The following is a 17,942-nucleotide window of genomic DNA, read 5'->3' on the forward strand; positions in this document are numbered from 1 at the left end:
GAGGGAGAAACAAAGACAAAAGATCCTAAGAGAGGGAGGAAAATAAAATAAAAGCGAGTAAGGGGAAACAGACCAAAATGGACTGTGTAAAAAAAAAAAAAAAAAAAAAAAATTGGTGTAAAAAAAAAAAGAAAAAAAAAAAAAGACTTAGAGAGCATGGTAGCCCAAGAGCGTAATTTTGTGTTAATTGTTTTACTTGTTTTATTTCTGCTCTCCCCTCACGATATACCGGTATATATTTTTTAACCTTAACCCGCTTGTGGTCGAGTCTTTTATTTTTTATTCCAACTTACATCACACGATTTTATTCAGCTGAATACACAAGACACAGAGGTCAGTATTCCCATCCGATGAGAACGCTCCCTAGTACCTGCTCCTCAGCGATTTATTTCTGGATACGGCTGGTTAAAAAAAATAAAAAATGTAACATGCTGAACGCGGTGGTACTACAGTAGAATTATTTACATGAAACAGAGGAGGACGTTAAGGAGGAATAAGTAAATAAATCGCTTAGGAAGGTGTTTGGGAACTTCCTTAACCAACGAGAATACGAGCCAGAGCATACTTTCATTACCAACCCCTCTATGGCCGGAACAAGTCTAGCAACCTATTACCTGAGGGTTTTATTCAGCTGAAAGTTTTTGGATTCTGTGTGGTACGGTTTTCACACTGGAGGGGTTAGTCTTCGTTCCTTCCTACAGTGCCAGGCGATTCTCCCAAGCTGAAGAAAATCGTCCGGTCGTAGCAGGAACAATGAAAGCCAGATTCCATCATACTATTAGCTTTAAAGATTGTGAACAGAAGGAAAAGAGTAAAATAAATGATAAAGCTAATCACAAGAAGAGGACGAAATGAATGGAGAAACAGTGGAGCAGAAACCTGGCTGTGTTATCCCGGAAGTACTAAATGACAGCATGGAGTAAATAGCAGAATATGGAAGCAAGACTGAGCTGCTGAGAGAAAATGTGTGGGTGAATTACAAAGAAAGCGAGGCGGTGCAAGAAAGGATGGAGGGAGGAAGGAAGGGAGATCAGAGAAGAAATAGTTTGGGCGAGAGAACTGTTCCGTAAGAAAGGGAAATGGATTTGTCTCCTTTAATTAATACGGGATTAAGGCTTGACTCACACTTGTCTTTCCTCACCCATCTCCTCCCCCCCCCCCGGCCTCCCTCTCTCTCTCTCTCTCTCTCTCTCTCTCTCTCTTTCTCTCTCACCTTTTTCCATCTCTATTATTCTTTCCATACATTTCATAATCTTCGTTTTCACCTCTTCCACTTCTACGTATACTTCTCCACATCTGAAACTTTTCATCCTCTCTTTCCCGTTTTTTTTTTTTTTGTCCTTCAAATTTTCTCCCTCTGTCCCTCTCCATTTTTATACTCCCCGTTTCGCCTCTTCCACCCACATCGTTTTATCAGTCGTTCTCTTCCATTTTGCTTCCCCTCCTCTATTCTTTCTCTGGTCTCACAGTCCCTTTCATCTCCCTTTTCTTTCATTTTCAACACATCTTTCTCCTTCATTTTCCTCTCATTTTCAAGTCTTTACTCCTATATATCGTTAAATTAACAGATGTTTTGTTTCTCGGTGCGTTATTTTCTATTTTGTCTCCACACTCTCAGGCTCCTATGACTCACACTTAGCTGAGCAAAGTCTGGTGTTGGCTGCCGTAAAACACCTGAGTTGTCTCGACCATGCGAAGGCTAATCATTTCAGTATTGACACTCCTAAGCTCTAATGAGTTACTTGCAGATAAATAAAATCCTCCTCCGTTAGATGGAAGAGAGTACCAAAGTTTTCCCGATCATGAAAGGGTCAACATTTATTTCAGTTTTTGCATTTCTTCATCTCCTATATTCTTTTGACACGTGGCAGCATCTCTAGGTTCGGCTTTGTCCGTCTGTATCTTCCTATTGATTTTCGGACGTGCATTACTTCACTCTCATTGATTTTAAATACTTTACTGAAGCCACACCACACCATACCACCCTCACACCAGACCAAACCAAATCTTCCTTCCACACCACCCTACACCAAGAGCATTAACCGATGGGCCCAGCAGCTTCCCCATCTACTTTTTTGTACCTGTCTTTTAATAACTTCATCAATCCATCTACATCAGTAATGAAGGAAACAGTCCAAGCAGGTATTCAAAATGGACGGTGGACAATAATGCAGAAGTGATGACATGTGAAGGCTTTTGGCATCTGAGAGAACTGCTGGACCTCAGGGAACAAGCTATCAAGTCTATGCCCAGAGTCGGCCTCCGCGGTAGACGACAGCCTCACTCACCCTACGACTCCACCCACAGAGGCTCTCCTGTAAGCCTCCAGGCACCAACTCTTCCCATTCCAAGTATCTCCCGGCAGGAACGATCAACTTGCTTCAGCCATAAGCTTTGCTGTTTCCCCCTGGTCTTTTCAATCCAGGTTGACTCTATCAGACAACACTCTATGGGAAGGATAAACGCATGGATACGTGCCACGTGCCCATACACCAGAAGCTGACGTTCATGTATGTTTATGATAAACCAGCAATATCAGCAAAGTCAAGGTCAGAAACCATAATAGTTCCAGTAATTCCGACCCACAGCCGTGCAGTTAAGGGGTTAATGACGGTATATCTAACATTTCCGGAATAAAATCTCTCTCCTAAGCTGGGCACAATCGTCTGGAGGCATCGGGAATGAAACAAAAATGAGGTCCCCGGCATGAAGGAGTCATGTGTGTGTTACTATTGCATATCGATTGGGTGTAAGTTTTAGGTTTATTCTAAATGGCTTTGAGGAGTTCGTAACACCTCTTCCTTAGCGCTTTATTCTGCATCTTATACATCCATAATCCCAAGTATGTTACTGATGTTATGTCAATGTTTAAACGATATAAATGACAAAAAGATAAGCTTCCTAGACAAACCACTATGGACGAGGTGAAGCGTCCTAGGTAGCTTTATCGCAAGTCTTCCTCACTTGTATATTTCTACAGTTTCCACGTTAATATTCTCACGTAATTTATTGGTACCAACTACGTCGATATTAAAACTATAGCACAGGAGAATATTCAGGGGTAATACGCTAAACATGAGAACACAAGCTGTCGGTGTAAAGTGTCGCTCAGTATGTCTCTGCCAAGCCTTGTGTACAGACTCGCCAAACAACCTCCAGGACCTAGCTGACCTAATCATTTCATCGTCCTTTCATATTGAATCACTGATAAGTTTGGTTTAAATCCGTCGAGGGGTTCAGAAGATATCGCACCCACACCCATATGACCTTGTTCTTTAACCCCTTGACCTTGATGACCTAATCATTTCATTGTCTCTTCATACTGTATCATTGGCTAAAGTTTGGTCAAAATCCATGGAGGGGTTCAGGAGAGATCGCACCCACAAGCAAAAACTAAGTCGACACCATATGACCTTGACCCCTGACCCCTTGACCTAGGTGACCTAATCAGTCCATCGTCCCTAAATACTGCATCACTGACAAAAGTTTGGTGGAAATCCGTCGCCGGGTTCAGGAGATATCGCGCCCACAAGAGTGTTACGGACGCAAGGACCCACGCACGCAAGCACCCATTCATGCACGTACAAACGGACACACCAATCGCTTTATGCCTCCGCCTACCTAAAGGAAAAGGTAGTACAAGGCCTCCTATGCAAGCCAAAATTACGAAAACGTGTCAAGAAAGTTCCTATGCCGCCTACACTCAGCAAGATGTGCAACTAAACTCCGTATTCTCGTAGGTTAAGGAGCTCCATAACACTATTTCCTAAGCGACTTATTTTGCTTATTACACCTTACTGACCTTATCCGTGTTACATAAATCATCCTAATATCTCTATACACTGCAAAGACATCGCACAAAAGGATATTAACCAGCCATAGCCAAAAATAAATCACTGAGGGAGCCTCCTTACCCTACGAAAATACTGCACAGGTCCACGTCTGCTACATAATCCAGAATACTCTCGTCAGCACGCACACCCCAACACACACCTGTCGCCTTGAAAACTAACATTAGCTTCTGCACATAAGCTGGGAGCAGGGAAGTGAAATGGCGGGGGACAGGGCGACATGGAGGTGATTTGTTTGTGGCCACCCCTTACGGGATTAAGGCGTCTGGCAGTATACAGATGGACAGACATAAGTTTCAACCTTGTGTCCGCTAGTTACCCCACTGGCCACAAAATTTTTTAGTGGGGATTTTCACGCTAATCAACTCTCAGGCGGGGGACTGGGGGAAGTGTGAGAAATTAAGGGAGGAAGGGAGGGGAGGGAAGGGGGAGGAGGGGAAAAGGAGGAGGATGAGAGGGGGAAGGAGGAAGATCGAAGAGTTAGGAGGAAGATTGGAGGGGGAGGAGGAAGAGGAGAGAAGAAGGAGGAAGATGGGTGGGGGAGGGAGAAAGATGGGATGGGGAAGAAGGAGTTAGATGGGAGGAGGAAGTAGGGGGAGGATGGGAGGGGGGAGGAGAAGGAGGATGGGAGGGGGGAGGAGAAGGAGGATGGGAGGAGGGAGGAGAAGGAGGATGGGAGGGGGACGAGGAGGAAGATGGGAGGGGGACGAGGAGGAGGATGGGAGGGAGACGAGGAGGAGGATGGGAGGGAGACGAGGAGGAGGATGGGAGGGAGACGAGGAGGAGGAGGATGGGAGGGGAACGAGGAGGAGGAGGATGGGAGGGGGACGAGGAGGAGGAGGATGGGAGGGGAAAGGAGGAGGAGGATGGGAGGGGAAAGGAGGAGGAGGATGGGAGGGGGAAGGAGGAGGAGGATGGGAGAGGGAAGGAGGAGGAGGATGGGAGGGGGAAGGAGGAGGAGGATGGGAGGGGGAAGGAGGAGGAGGATGGGAGGGGAAAGGAGAAGGAGGATGGGAGGGGGAGGGACGAGGAGGAAGATGGGAGGGGGACGAGGAGGAAGATGGGAGGGGGACGAGAAGGAGGATAGGAGGGGAAGGAGGAGGAGGATGGGAGGGGGAGGAGAAGGAAGATGGGAAGGGGAGGAGGTAGGAAGACAGGAGGGGGAGAAGGTAGGAAGACAGGAGGGGGAGGAGGAGGAAGACGGGAGAGGGAGGAGAAGGAGGATGGGAGGGAGAGGGGGGGATGGGAGGAGGAGGAGGAGGAATTAGAGGGCTGAAGGAAGGAAAGGAAGGGAGGGGAGGGGAGGGGAGGGGAGGAGATGAGAGGAGGGAATAATAAATGAAGGGGAGGAGGGAGATATTACGGGAGGGAGGTAATTAGGGCGTGGCCTAATTTATAAGTTAATTACTAGATGTACGATGAGACTTATTACCTGGCTGGCCGATGTGTGTGTGTGTGTGTGTGTGTGTGTGTGTCAGGGGATGGGAGTATGGCGCATAAATGTTAGGCTTGACGTTATGAACTCTGACTTGGAAGCAGTAACACACTTTCATTAATAAATAATACATCAGGGACGAATCAAGGTCTCCCGCCTTTTTTTTTTTTTTTTTTTTTTTTTTTTTTTTAGTACACCACTTCAGCCCGAGGATGTCTTTGTTATATCTGGACTATTCTACTCCGTTTGAGAGAGAGAGAGAGAGAGAGAGAGAGAGAGAGAGAGAGAGAGAGAGAGAGAGAGAGAGAGCATCATTATTCTGAATAAAAACACAACAATGACGTACTTTTCCATTTCGCTGCTATTTTCAGACGATTTTCCTCGGCTTAGGAGAGCCACCTAGCGATGAAGAGGTTAATGAAGGTTGTTTTCAACTACAGTTCCAAAAGCCTCTAATGACCATAATAAAATCGTCTAATGATACATAATTTAAATGGAAAAGACATCATCGCTGTAAATAAGTCACATGATCCACAAGACTCACCCCAAGATGGCCGGACTTTTCAATGCCAGCAGAGGTAATCCCCGGCCAAATTTTCTCCATGTATAATTCATTCCTCTCGTATGTCTGTAGCTACCCTCACCAGCATAATAATCCTGGGAAGGCCCTTTGGAGTCCAACTGGGTAATGTCCGGGAGAAATAGGAGGCACTTTACGAAGAGTCACACGCACACGCACACACGCCATTACAGTTTCAACTCGAGTGACGCAGAACAGTGGGAGGAGGAGAGAGCACGGAATCATGGGTAACCAAACGATGGTTAAACACTACAACATTCTCTTATTTTGCAGACCTGTGGGACGGCTCACTGCATTATTAGCACAATAGTACAAACGACCTATGAAACAATCGTGGAAATATATGGTAAATACTAAATAGATGCGAGTTGATCGGTGTGAAATGGTGAGAGAGGGTTCGGAGAAAACGAGAGCAAGAGGTGAGGGAAGACTCGGAGGAGACGACAAAACAAGTTACCAAATGCGAGTTTCTATACGATATTTTTGTTTACAAAAGTTATACGAGGTTTCATTCATTAGCAGCACTAAAATAATACAGAGAATCTAACACCTGCACATTAATTTTGATTATATAAGGCAAAAAAGATAAATGCGAATAGATATGACGCTGAGCTGTCTCGCTACGGTGAAGTGGCAGGATGCAAGAAACCAACTGAGTTTAAATTCTGACATTCCTGTGCAATACTATGGCTAAACAAAGGCTCATGATATCACAAACAGCAACAATATTACACATACAACCTACCAAATGTGTATTTACCGTGGAAATGTGTGATGACGACGAAGTAAATGGAAGATATATGGCTGTGACTGAGATGATTCGGTGCTTCGGATCTACCACCCACGGCACGCTCTGGCCTCGGGTATCGCCAGCCCACCACCACCACACCACCACCATCACTTACCTGAATCTCTCTCTCTCTCTCTCTCTCTCTCTCTCTCTCTCTCTCTCGTAGGCCTGCCTTTTAATATTTCTGATAGTAATTCATTCTCTCTCTCTCTCTCTCTCTCTCAGAGGCAAAAGAATGACGGGCTACGTTCTGTACGAAGGATGTCAACAGATAACTGCTACAATATAACAAAAAAAAATTCTCTCTCTCTTTGTCTCTCACGGGACACATTAATTTTTCAATATTTTATCATCGTACGGAAATACTCAGTCCTTTCAATCCAGTGATGTATTTTTAGGTTTATTTTCCTGCTACCAAACCACTGCATTTAAGTACAGAGAAACTTTCCTACCTCCAAGGAATAAATACTGCCTTCATTTTCCCCTTAAACGATACACAAAATCAGTGAAGAAAATTGTCTGGAGGAAGGAAAAAAATTGTAATTAAGTAAAATCACTGAATAACTTTGAATATAACATGAGTAAAGAAAATAAGTCACTGGATTCAAAGCGTTATGTACAACAGTTAACTTTCCTATACTGTAGTTTCCAGTTAGCACTATATCTAACCCCTTCAACATGAGTTCCTGGAGCTAAATGCAATAAAAATCCTGTGATTTAAACGCTTTTTCCACAAGGTAAATATATTCGACTGGCGGAACTAAGAATATAGTAGTTATTGTTATCGTTTACTCAGAAAACTCAAACAAAATAATCTACTGCAAGGAAAAAAATATTGAAAATATAATCAATTAAAAAAAGAATACTTTAATTTAGTGGCAGAGATTAAAATAAAAACGTTTTCCTTTTCTAAAATGTAATTGTAATTGGTGCTAGGAAGAATTAATACGAAAAAAATACATTTCCAAAATCCAAAAATTATAATCTGACGGTAACACGAGTCAAAAAGGAAAATATGTTACTCTAATGAAAGGATAATGAAAACTTTAACCCCTTCACTACGAAAGGTCTTGGCAAGGTAGATACAACCGTGTGACTGGACCACCAATGACATGCAAAGGAAATCACTGTATTATATGTGTCAGAGGAGACCGGCCACCTGCTTCATTGCCAGAGGTGTGTCCGAAGCATAATAAGATCATTTAGAGGTAGCCACATCCCCTAAGACTTCTATTCTCCCCAACACTCTCTTTTCTCCTCCCTCCCAATTTTTCTCTGCTGCACTCCCCATCTCTTTGAACGTGCCTTACTACACCTCTCTTTTTCTCCTCACCCCTCCCTTCTTTCCTCTCTCCCCATCTCCCTCTACTTCTTTCCCCACACTTTTTATTTTTCTCCCCATTCCTCTATTCTTTCCCCCTTCCCCATCCCTCTCTACTTCGCTCCCCACACCTCTCTACCTTCCTTCCCAATACTCTCTCCTCCATCCACCCCAATCCCTCTACTTCTCTACCTCCTTTCTTTTCCATATCCCTCTGTACTCCTCTCTCCACCTCTTCTCCCCTCTTCCGCACTCACTTCTCCCCTCTTCTCCTTCCCCCCCAACCCCACTCCTCTTTATTTCCCTCCCTTCTCTCTTTTCTGCTTATTCCACCTTTCCCATGGAGGGAGAGAGAGGGAGGGAGGGAGGGAGAAATGGGGACGGTAGGGGGGAGGGGGGAATTGGTATTGTCCATTGTCCTGGGTTAATATTTTCCCCTCGGACTCTGGTTTGTGGGGAGGGTTATGGATTTCTCTCTCTCTCTCTCTCTCTCTCTCTCCCCCCGTTTCTGGCCACTATGCGAGTCATCTCTATACATATATATATTTCTGGAGTGACCCGGGGTCAATGACACAGCATTACCTGGGGCTCGAATCCTGGCGCGGGATGGGAGAGGAAGGCTTGGAGATGCTGGAGATGAGTTGGAGATGAGGGAGATAGGAGAAAAAAATGGAAGGAATGAATGGGGCAAAAATAAAATGATGGAAAAGAAAGGAAGAAAGGAAAGATAAAGTGACATGATCAGGTAACAGAATGCAAAAAGGAAAGAACATGAAAAATATTGGCATGAAATGAGTGAAAGAAGAAATGGAGAAAGAGAGAAAAAAAGAAAAGGGAAGAAAAGAGAGAAGGAAGTGAGGATTGGAGGTGATGGAGATGAGAAAGGAGATGGGGAAAGAGAGGAATGAAGGAGGATGGAAATGAGAAAGGGTGAGGAAAGAAAAGGATGGAAGAGAAGGAGGAAGAGAAAGGAAAGAAAAAGAAGGAAGAGCAGGAGGAAGAGAGGTTTGAAACAGTACGAAGAAACAGAATTGTATGAGAGACGAGACAAAATTAAGGGGGAAAAGGTAGGGTAGGGAAAGGAGAAATGGGAAGAGAGACAAGGAGAAAGGAAAGATGACAGAAAAGGAGACCAGCGTTTTGAGAGGCGGGATTAGAGGATGGAAAAGTGAGAGAGAGAGAGACAGAGAGAGAGAGAGTCAGACAGAGAGAGAATGTATCCAGAGCATCTAGATAAAGTGCCTAGAGAGAAAACTGAACAAGAAAAATAAACATAAAATAGCGGTAGGTTGGCCAATGAAAGCAATGGTAAAAGGCAAGAGCAGAAACCATGGAAGGAATCTGATCTGTAAATGATGAAGGAGTAGAAGTTAAACCACTCTGCAGGAAACGAAAAGAGACAGCAGATAAACAGATAAACAGGAGGCTGAAAGAGGTAACTGTATTAAAAGACAGGAGCACTGAACGTCGTGGGAGCAGCAGAGGTAAATTTTTAAGTAGCAGTAGTAAAATAAATCAGCAGGCAACCTGTAGCGGGAGGAAATAGCAGGAAGAGAACGGGAGGCTGGAAGAGGTAACTATATATATATATATATATATATATATATATATATATATATATATATATATATATATATATATATATATATATATATGCAGACTAATTGACCGTCGTGTGGGCCGTAGAGATAAATTTTGAAGAAGAAGAAGTAAAATCATTCAGTAGGCAACCTGTAGCGGGACGAAACAGTAGAAGAACATGAGAGGAAACAGTAGAAGAAAACGGGATGCTGGGAGAGGTAACTATGGTAAAAAAAAATACAAAAAACATACTGACCGTCGTGTGAGGCGCTGAGATAAATTCTGAAGCAGCGAAAGTAAAATAATTCAGTAGGCAACAGGTAGCGGAAGGAAACAGTGGAAGAAAACGGGATGCAGGGAGAGGTAACTATGGTAAACAAGAGAACGTTCTCACTGATCGTCGTGTGAGTCGTAGAGATAAATTTTGAAGCAGCGAAAGTAAAATAATTCAGTAGGCAACCAGCAGCAGGAGGAAACAGCAGGGAAAAAACGGAAGGCTGGAAGAGGTAACTATAGAAAAAAAAAATGCAGACTAATTGACCGTCGTGTGAGTTGTAGAGATAAATTTTGAAGTAGCAGAAGCAAAATCATTCAGTAGGCAACCTGTGGCGGGAGGAAACAGTAGAAGAACATGGGAGGAAATGAAATTAAAAAAAAAAAAAAAAAAAGCATACTGACCGTCGTGTGGTGGTAGAGATAAATTTTGACGCAGCGAAAGTAAAATAATTCAGTAAGGAAGCAGTAGCGTAAGGAAACGGTGGAAGAAAATGGGATGCTGAGAGAGGTAACTATGGTAAACAAGAGGACGTGCTCACTGACCGTCATTGGAGTCGTAGAGGTATATGATGTGATCCCAGCAGTAGTGGTGGATGACGTCAATGATGGCCTGGTGGTACTCGGGTCTCATTGTGGTGGCGTAGTCCATCAGGCCAGACGACGGGTTCGGTACCTGTACGCCAGAGAAACAGGAGATATTTATTCTGTTTCGATGTATACCGTATTTTCTGTTGACCTCACCATTATATTATTTTTGTCTCGAATATCTATCTATCTATATCTATCTATGTCTACCTATGTCTATATCTATCTTTTGTCTATGTCTATCTAGTTGTCTATCTATCTATCTACCTTCTTATATTATTTTGGTCACACTCTGGTATCTGTAGGAAACCAGATGAAGAGGTGGATAAACATTCTCTCTCTCTTTCTCTCTCTCTCTCTCTCTCACACACACACACACACACACACACACACACACACACACACACACACACAGAGGAAAACTTCCAAGCAAGCATGCCTGGGAAACAGTGCATTCACCTGGATTGAAATATCTGATAAACTGCGTAATCACACCACAAAGTCCCTGACTCATACATTCACGCCAAAAGCAACGTGGGAATTTGCAGCTGGTGAACGTGCGTGTGCGGGATGGAAAAATATATATGTTTTTTTGATGTCAGAAAACCATGTCCGGATTTGTCTACGGGCAGCTACTCCCCCTCCCCCTCTTCTCTCTCTCAGGTTTTCCCCTTCCCTACTCCTCCCTCCCCTCCATCCCCTTCCTTCCTTTCACCCTGGTATCTTTCCCGTCCCTCCTCCCTTTCTATCTTCCTCCATTACTGTTTATCCAAACATCGACAGAAGGGGAATCTAATCCAGAGCTTCAGGATATATAAGGGATCTGATAATATAAGCATAAATAATCTCTTCACGTTTGCCCTGGATACGCCAACAAGTGGACAAAACATACATCTATCAGGACAAAGAGTTAGCCAGGACATTACCAAATATTTCCTCTGTAACGATATTATCAGTGTCCGTAACAGGCTCCCGGAAAGTGATAAGGACAGCACAACCACAAATACGTTCAAAAGAAAGCTAGATATTTGTTTGTCAGCTATAGGCGTTAACTAAGGAAAATTTGGGTGTCAAGTAGGGGACTCCTCCTGGACCATCCTCAAAGGCGGTAGGATTGGTTGTCCACCCTTGTACTTGGGACAGTACTTAGCATATTACAGGAACACAGAGCCATACTAGGAGGGTTCGCGTTTCCTTGTTTCCTTTATTAGTTTAAATAAATAAAAAAATGTGTAGAGAGAACATGTACATTTTGGAGTTTCATATCCTTTGAAACTTCCTTCAGGTTTATTAATCCTATAAGGTGCTATTTCCAGTCTTTTTCCTCCACGACGTATTGCTGGGGGGGGAGAGAGGGGGAGAGAAAGCCTAGTACTGTACTATCCTTTTTCTTATAATCCTGTGACTTAGGTTACGCATTACCTTTTAAAGACGGACAACCTCGCTGGTACCGTATGGTCTGTGTGGCTGTTTAAGTAACTATCATTACCTCCATGTAACTCCCTTTCCCTCCTCCTCTCTTTCCAAATCTGCTTTCTCCTCTCTCCCCTTTCTTCCATTCCCTTTTTTCTGAAGCCCCTCGCTATCTTCTCCCTCTCTTTTCCCTACCCTTACTCTCTTCTCTTTTTCTTTCCCTTCGTCTCCCATCTATGTCCCCCTCGACCAGTCAGCACACTCTCCCCTTCCTACCTCACCATTCCTCTCTCCTCACTTCCCAATGCCTGTCCCCTCCCTCTCCCTCCTACCTTCCCTTCCCTCACCCTGTTCTCCCTCCTTTCTCATCTCCCTTTGTTCTTTCCCCTTCTCTCCCGCTTCGACCCCCCCTCTCCTCCACTCTCTCTCCTCCTCCTGTTCCCTCTCATCCTTCTCTTTTCCCAGTCTCCACTTCGTTCTCTTCATCCTCCCTCCCTCTTCTCTCTCTCCTCCCTCATCTCCTCTCCTCCTCTCTCTCCCCTTCTATGCACTGAATCATCACTCTCTCCTCCCACCCTTTTCACATACTGCTTTCATTGCTCTCCCCTTCCCTTCCTCTACCTCCCTTATCCTTCCTCTTTCTCCTCTTCCCCTTCTCCCATCCTCAATCCCCCGCCCCCTCCTTCCCCTCCCTCCTCCACTTACCACACCACTACACCATCAACAGTACCAAAAAAAAAAAAAAAAAAAAAAAGTGTGGAGGAAAATAAAAATTAAAGAAAAATCAGTCCATATTACAATTACATGAGAAAAATAGGCATTGGTTATGAATATGAAATCAGACTTTTGTTCCCTGGTTGAAGGCTATGCCATGTATTTTGTAGTAATGTTAATACTTTCACTACCATCACGTACTTCCATTATTCATTCCTGCTGCTTCTAGATAGTTTTGCTTGACTTTAACATCAAAGTCCGCATTCTCGTGGGTTAAGGAGGTTCACTAGCACCTTTTCCTAATTATTTTAATTACACCTTTCTGTCCTCTTCTGTGTTACATAAATCATTACAATATCGCCATACTATTCATAAAAAAACTTATGAAAGGGTATTAATCATCCATATCCAAGAATAAATCGCTCAGGAGGAGGTGTCAGGGCGCTTCTTTAACTGACGAGAATACGAGCCTAGGAGTCACATAGTCTTCATTAACCCCTTCAGTACGAGAGGCCTTCATCACCAGAGCAAAAAAAAAAAAAAATCGTCATCGCATTCAAGGGATTTCACTACGATGCCCTACTTTTATGTTCTTGTTATTGTTGCTGCAGCCAGACGATTTTATCCAGCTGACGAGTACTGCCAAAAGGCTTACCCAAGGCTTCATCTAATCCCTCCAGTTAGAAAAGTCTATCCTGAGTAAAATCGTCTGACGGTGCTAAGATTACAGCGCAAAACATGACCTGGGACTAAAGGGGTTAAGGTGCCTCGTGATTTACAGGTGCTTTCACAGGTGCAGGTTAATTACTTCACAACGATGACGTGTATTACTTTATTATTTTCATCTTCAAACGATTTTATGTAATTTAAGAATCTCTGGAAGTCAAAGGGTTAATGAAGGCTATATTTAACCTCTTCGGTTTTTACAGTATGCAAAATTAATATAATCGTCTGGTAGGAAATAAATGAGGCGCTCACCAACCACTCACTTGATGTAGTGCTGTTCTCGGGTGTCTGCTCTCTCCTCTTCTCCATCCTTCCTTCCTTCCATCCTCTTCTGTCTTTCCTTCATTCTTTCCTTGTCCTACTGCCTACGGGTGACTTTACGCTCCTTCTTCTGTCTTTCTTTCCTTCATTCTTTACTCTTCCTTCTGCCTTTGGGTGACTTTACACTGAATGACAGCCAAATGGTTTCCTGTACACCAGGAAACCATTTACTACGCTGGGTGGTAACCATATAGCCAAATTTTGGCGCCTGATGGTTTAGTGGGTAATTAAGGCGCTCCAATCGGATTGAGGGTGGTTGGGGTTTATTACTCACGTAATGCCACTGACGGATGAGTGAGGCTGGCCACTCTCATCTTAAATGTCAGGACCAACTCGCCTAGCCCCGGGTTCCTATGCTCCCCGCGGGGCAACGTAGGATTGGATGATGGATGGATGGATGGACGGAAAATAAATATGAAGATTATAAATCATCAGAGTTAAGAACTGAAATTTGATGTATACTTTTTGTTTGCAATTTGTTTACCTGCTTCACTATTCTTGGCACGTACATTTTGCTTACTAATACTTTTTCATACTTACAAATTTGTCAGCTTCTGTGTTCGTAACTTTAGCTGTTAAATAAAGTCAACTGAATGATCTTTGTACCTTTAAATAAATAATCTTTTAATGTGTGTGTGTGTGTGTGTGTGTGTGTGTGTGTGTGTGTGTGTGTGTGTGTGTGTGTGTGTGTGAGAGAGAGGGGGGGGACCAATGCATGAGCTTAAGGCTCTGATAAAAAATAAAAATAAAATAAATATCGGTGGCGGAATGTTGCTCTCTGTTATTAATGTCCTCAATATAGCCTCATTAATTTAGATTTCAATAAACAAGCGAGGCACAATGGCATATTTATCAGATTCACAGAGAGATATATAAAACAAACAGCCCATCAGTTGACCCGGTAAAATTATCCTTCTGTGAACCCGTCTGATGTCAGAACAGGTTCAAGGTTTAGATTTCATAGGCTGATCCTTTTGTCAGGGTTGGAGCTGGTAAACAACATCAATTTGTTATGGCTGCTATGTGCTATGTACTGTTGCTTCAAAAGTTCCGTTCCTCCTGTAGCCTTCTGTAGCTCGTTATGTTAATTACGGTACTTCAAACTACAGCTGGTTAAAACACACAAACTAACCGGACAGATTGCAGTGACGATATGCAACATTACTCAAACTAAAATAATTTTAACAGTTACATCAGGAAGAGGAACGGAACCTTTGGAGGCAACAGTACTTCAATGCAGTCACGTCATTAGAGGAGAGAGAGAGAGAGAGAGAGAAAGATATTGGCAAAACTCTATTTTTTAAAACCCTAATTTCAGGAACACCAGTAATTGTCAGACGTCATCAACAGCATCCCATACTACAGAGTGCAGTCCGCAACGGTACAGAAAGGTTAGACAGGTTTTCTCATCATAACATGCAAAATTTCCGTCAACGACCGTTACTTCGCCACATCCTCGCCTTCTCTGTTTAATAATAATAAATCGATTAATGTCTTGTAATCATGTTGGAAAGGCCTGAAATCCTCATCATCAACACAGAGACCGGGACAGAATTATAATGGTATGCTAAAACTGGTCAATGAGAGGCAAGCCCCCCAATCTTTTATGTCCATTTGTGGGATGCATATGATCATTAGGGTTAATTAATATACTTATAATTTCACTGTCGCACTCCAGAATCGGGAAATATATCAAACTGACAAAAAATAAGAAAATTTGAAAAAAAAAAATAAAAAAAAAGAATATTCAAGAAAACGAAACCAAGGGAAAGACATTGTATTTAGTCAAAGAAAAAAAAACAAAAATGTGAAATCAGGTTGATACGTAACAAAAAAAATATCTCAGACGAAAAGAACAGAATATGATATCTGACACAGAAAACAAGAATAATATTCGTTAAAAAGTATACGTGAAAGGAAGAAAGAGGAATACAGTGCGACAAGAAACTGACATGAAGAAGCTTTAATGTTTTGCTGCATGTCATCACTATGCAAGTAAAACAAAAGTATACCGATCACACACACACACACACACACACACACACACACACACACACACACACACACACACACACAGAGCAGTGCAGGATTTCTTGGGCAGCGTCTTAATATACAGCAGCCCGTCTTCTCGTCGGGTAAGGAGGCTCCCTGTCACCTCTCCCTTAGTTATTTATTTTTGGATATGGCTTTAGATAATTTTGTAAGTTATTTATGCAGATTATGGCGGTTTCAGTAGGATTTATGTAAGAAAATCGGACTGTAAGATATTATAAACAAAATAAATCGGTTGGGAAAAGGTGCTAGGGACCTTCCTTTACCGATGGGAATACGGCCAAGAAGTCATAGGGTCGGATTCCCAGGCACATTTATGGTAAACTCTCTCTCGTAACTCAAACTTGTATTTTACAGGACTAACAAAAAATGCACAGAATCTTACCGTATCTGTCTTGCCTGGAAAAAAAAATGGTTATAACAGAAAATTTGTATCAGGGATTTTTTTTCTTTTCTTTATTCTTTCCCCTTTTATGCAGGAAGGGTAAGGGCCTGAGAATGGAGAAACTTTCCATCTCTTGTTCTTCCTGGGAAAATTAATCCAAGTTATGACAAGGGATCGATCGTAAGTATATTTGAAAATCCCATCCACTGTTTGCTGGTTAGAGAGAGAGACAGAGAGAGAGAGAGAGAGAATTTTTAAGCCACTGCGTACAGCCAATTTCTATACGGATATTTGTTGACTTTTTTTTCACTGATTCCTAACAGAGAAGCAATCCTTTCATTAGTAGTGTGTGTGTGTGTGTGTGTGTGTGTGTGTGTGTGTGTGTGTGTGTGTGTGTGTGTGTGTGTGTGTGTGTGTGTGTGTGTGTGTGTGTGTGTAATCCCTGGTCGATTTTATTCTGCTTATTAAAGGTCTTTCGCACCGAAGGTGTTAGTGAAGGTTATATAGGGCCCCTCTAATCCGATTTTCATCCTTCAAAACTGAATATTATCGTCTAGTACATGGACGAAAAAATTAATATATGACGTCAAAGACTACTGCTGGATAAAAACAAATAAATAAATAAAAATGATGTCATCGTAGTGAAGGGGTAGATAATCTGATGTGCTCCTCTATCGATATTTGCTGCCAGAGATCTTTTATGGTGAATCCCAACTGAAATATAATAAATAAATTCGCTTTATTTCCAAAAAGGATGAATTCCACTCCCATGGTGAAAACATTTTATCCGATTCCCTCCACCGCCAAAAAGAAAAAAGGGATTATTGCTTTTTGGTCTGCCTAGTGCCTCTCTCTCTCTCTCTCTCTTTCTCTCTCTCTCTCTCTCTCTCTCTCTCTCTCTCTCTCTCTCTCTCTCTCTCTCTCTCTCTCTCTCTCTCTCTCTCTCTCTCTCTCTCTCTCCCAAATCTGAAAACATCAAACACCGTCCAAAACGAACCACATATCTATTTCCATCCACAAGCAATGACGGGAGGGCTGAATGGCGGGGCTGCACGGAGAGATGGCGACAAGCATGACAGACACAGGATGTGGTGGGGGGAAGAGTATATAACCAGAGAGAACACACAGAGTAATAATCAACCTTCTCTGTCACCATCTTACACTTTTCTTTGCCACCAAAAAGGGCTCTGAAATTGCGGGGTTGTACAGAGACAGACAAAGACATGGGCAGGGGAGAGGCAGAAATATTAATGCAGGGCAGAGTCACAGTCACAGCCAATGGTCTTACAATATTAGCACGGAGACTTCGTTACACATTTTACTTTGGCGATTTATTGTACACATCACTAATTTTTTCATACTGCTCGTTACCGAAGCAAGCGATACTGATAAAGAATTTGAAGAGATAAGGTACGAGAGAAATATGGATGTAATATCGATAATAAATCGCTATGGAAAAGGTGTTACGAAGCCAATGTCGTCTACAATACCACTCCATGCCTGTCCCCATAATATACCGGCCTATACCAGCCAGTGGGATGCGACAAGCAGGTGAGGTCGTATTAACGTCTTCATTCCGGTGATGTATTTTATGTTTTATTCTCGCTTAATTCACACGATTTTCTTCTACCTCAGGAGACATCACGTTAAGAGTCAATGAGAACTTCTTAATCCCGTCACTGCGGATCTTATATCTATTCCACCCGTCACTGCTGATGTTTTCTCATACACATATCACTGCAGATGTTCTCTCTAAAACCCGTCACTGCTGATGTTCTCTCTTAAAACCCGTCACTGCAGATGTTCTCTCCAAATCTATAAAAATCGTCTGAAGGGAGAAGACTACAAACGACTTATGTAGGCTACCACTGTAGTGAAGGGCCTTTGTCCTGCCGTGGACCGACTGACTCAC

The 17,942-nt window shown here is 42.8% G+C and overlaps 1 protein-coding gene across 1 annotated transcript in view; it reads right to left on the bottom strand.

Annotated features, from left to right (window-relative positions):
• Positions 1-10,937, bottom strand: part of LOC145414087 (glutamate receptor 1-like) — a 234,664-nt gene extending 223,727 nt beyond the window's left edge. The window contains exons 1-2 of the mRNA XM_080283682.1: positions 10,902-10,937; positions 10,378-10,507 (exon numbers count right to left, since the gene is read on the bottom strand). Coding sequence (XP_080139808.1) covers positions 10,378-10,507; positions 10,902-10,937 — 166 coding nt within the window. The remainder of the gene's footprint in view (positions 1-10,377; positions 10,508-10,901) is intronic.
• Positions 10,938-17,942: the final 7,005 nt, after the last annotated feature.

The sequence above is a fragment of the Coenobita brevimanus genome, chromosome 1, assembly GCF_032717465.1.
Source record: "Coenobita brevimanus isolate Jiangsu-jjx chromosome 1, ASM3271746v2, whole genome shotgun sequence".
Classification (NCBI taxonomy): Eukaryota; Metazoa; Arthropoda; class Malacostraca; order Decapoda; family Coenobitidae; genus Coenobita; species Coenobita brevimanus.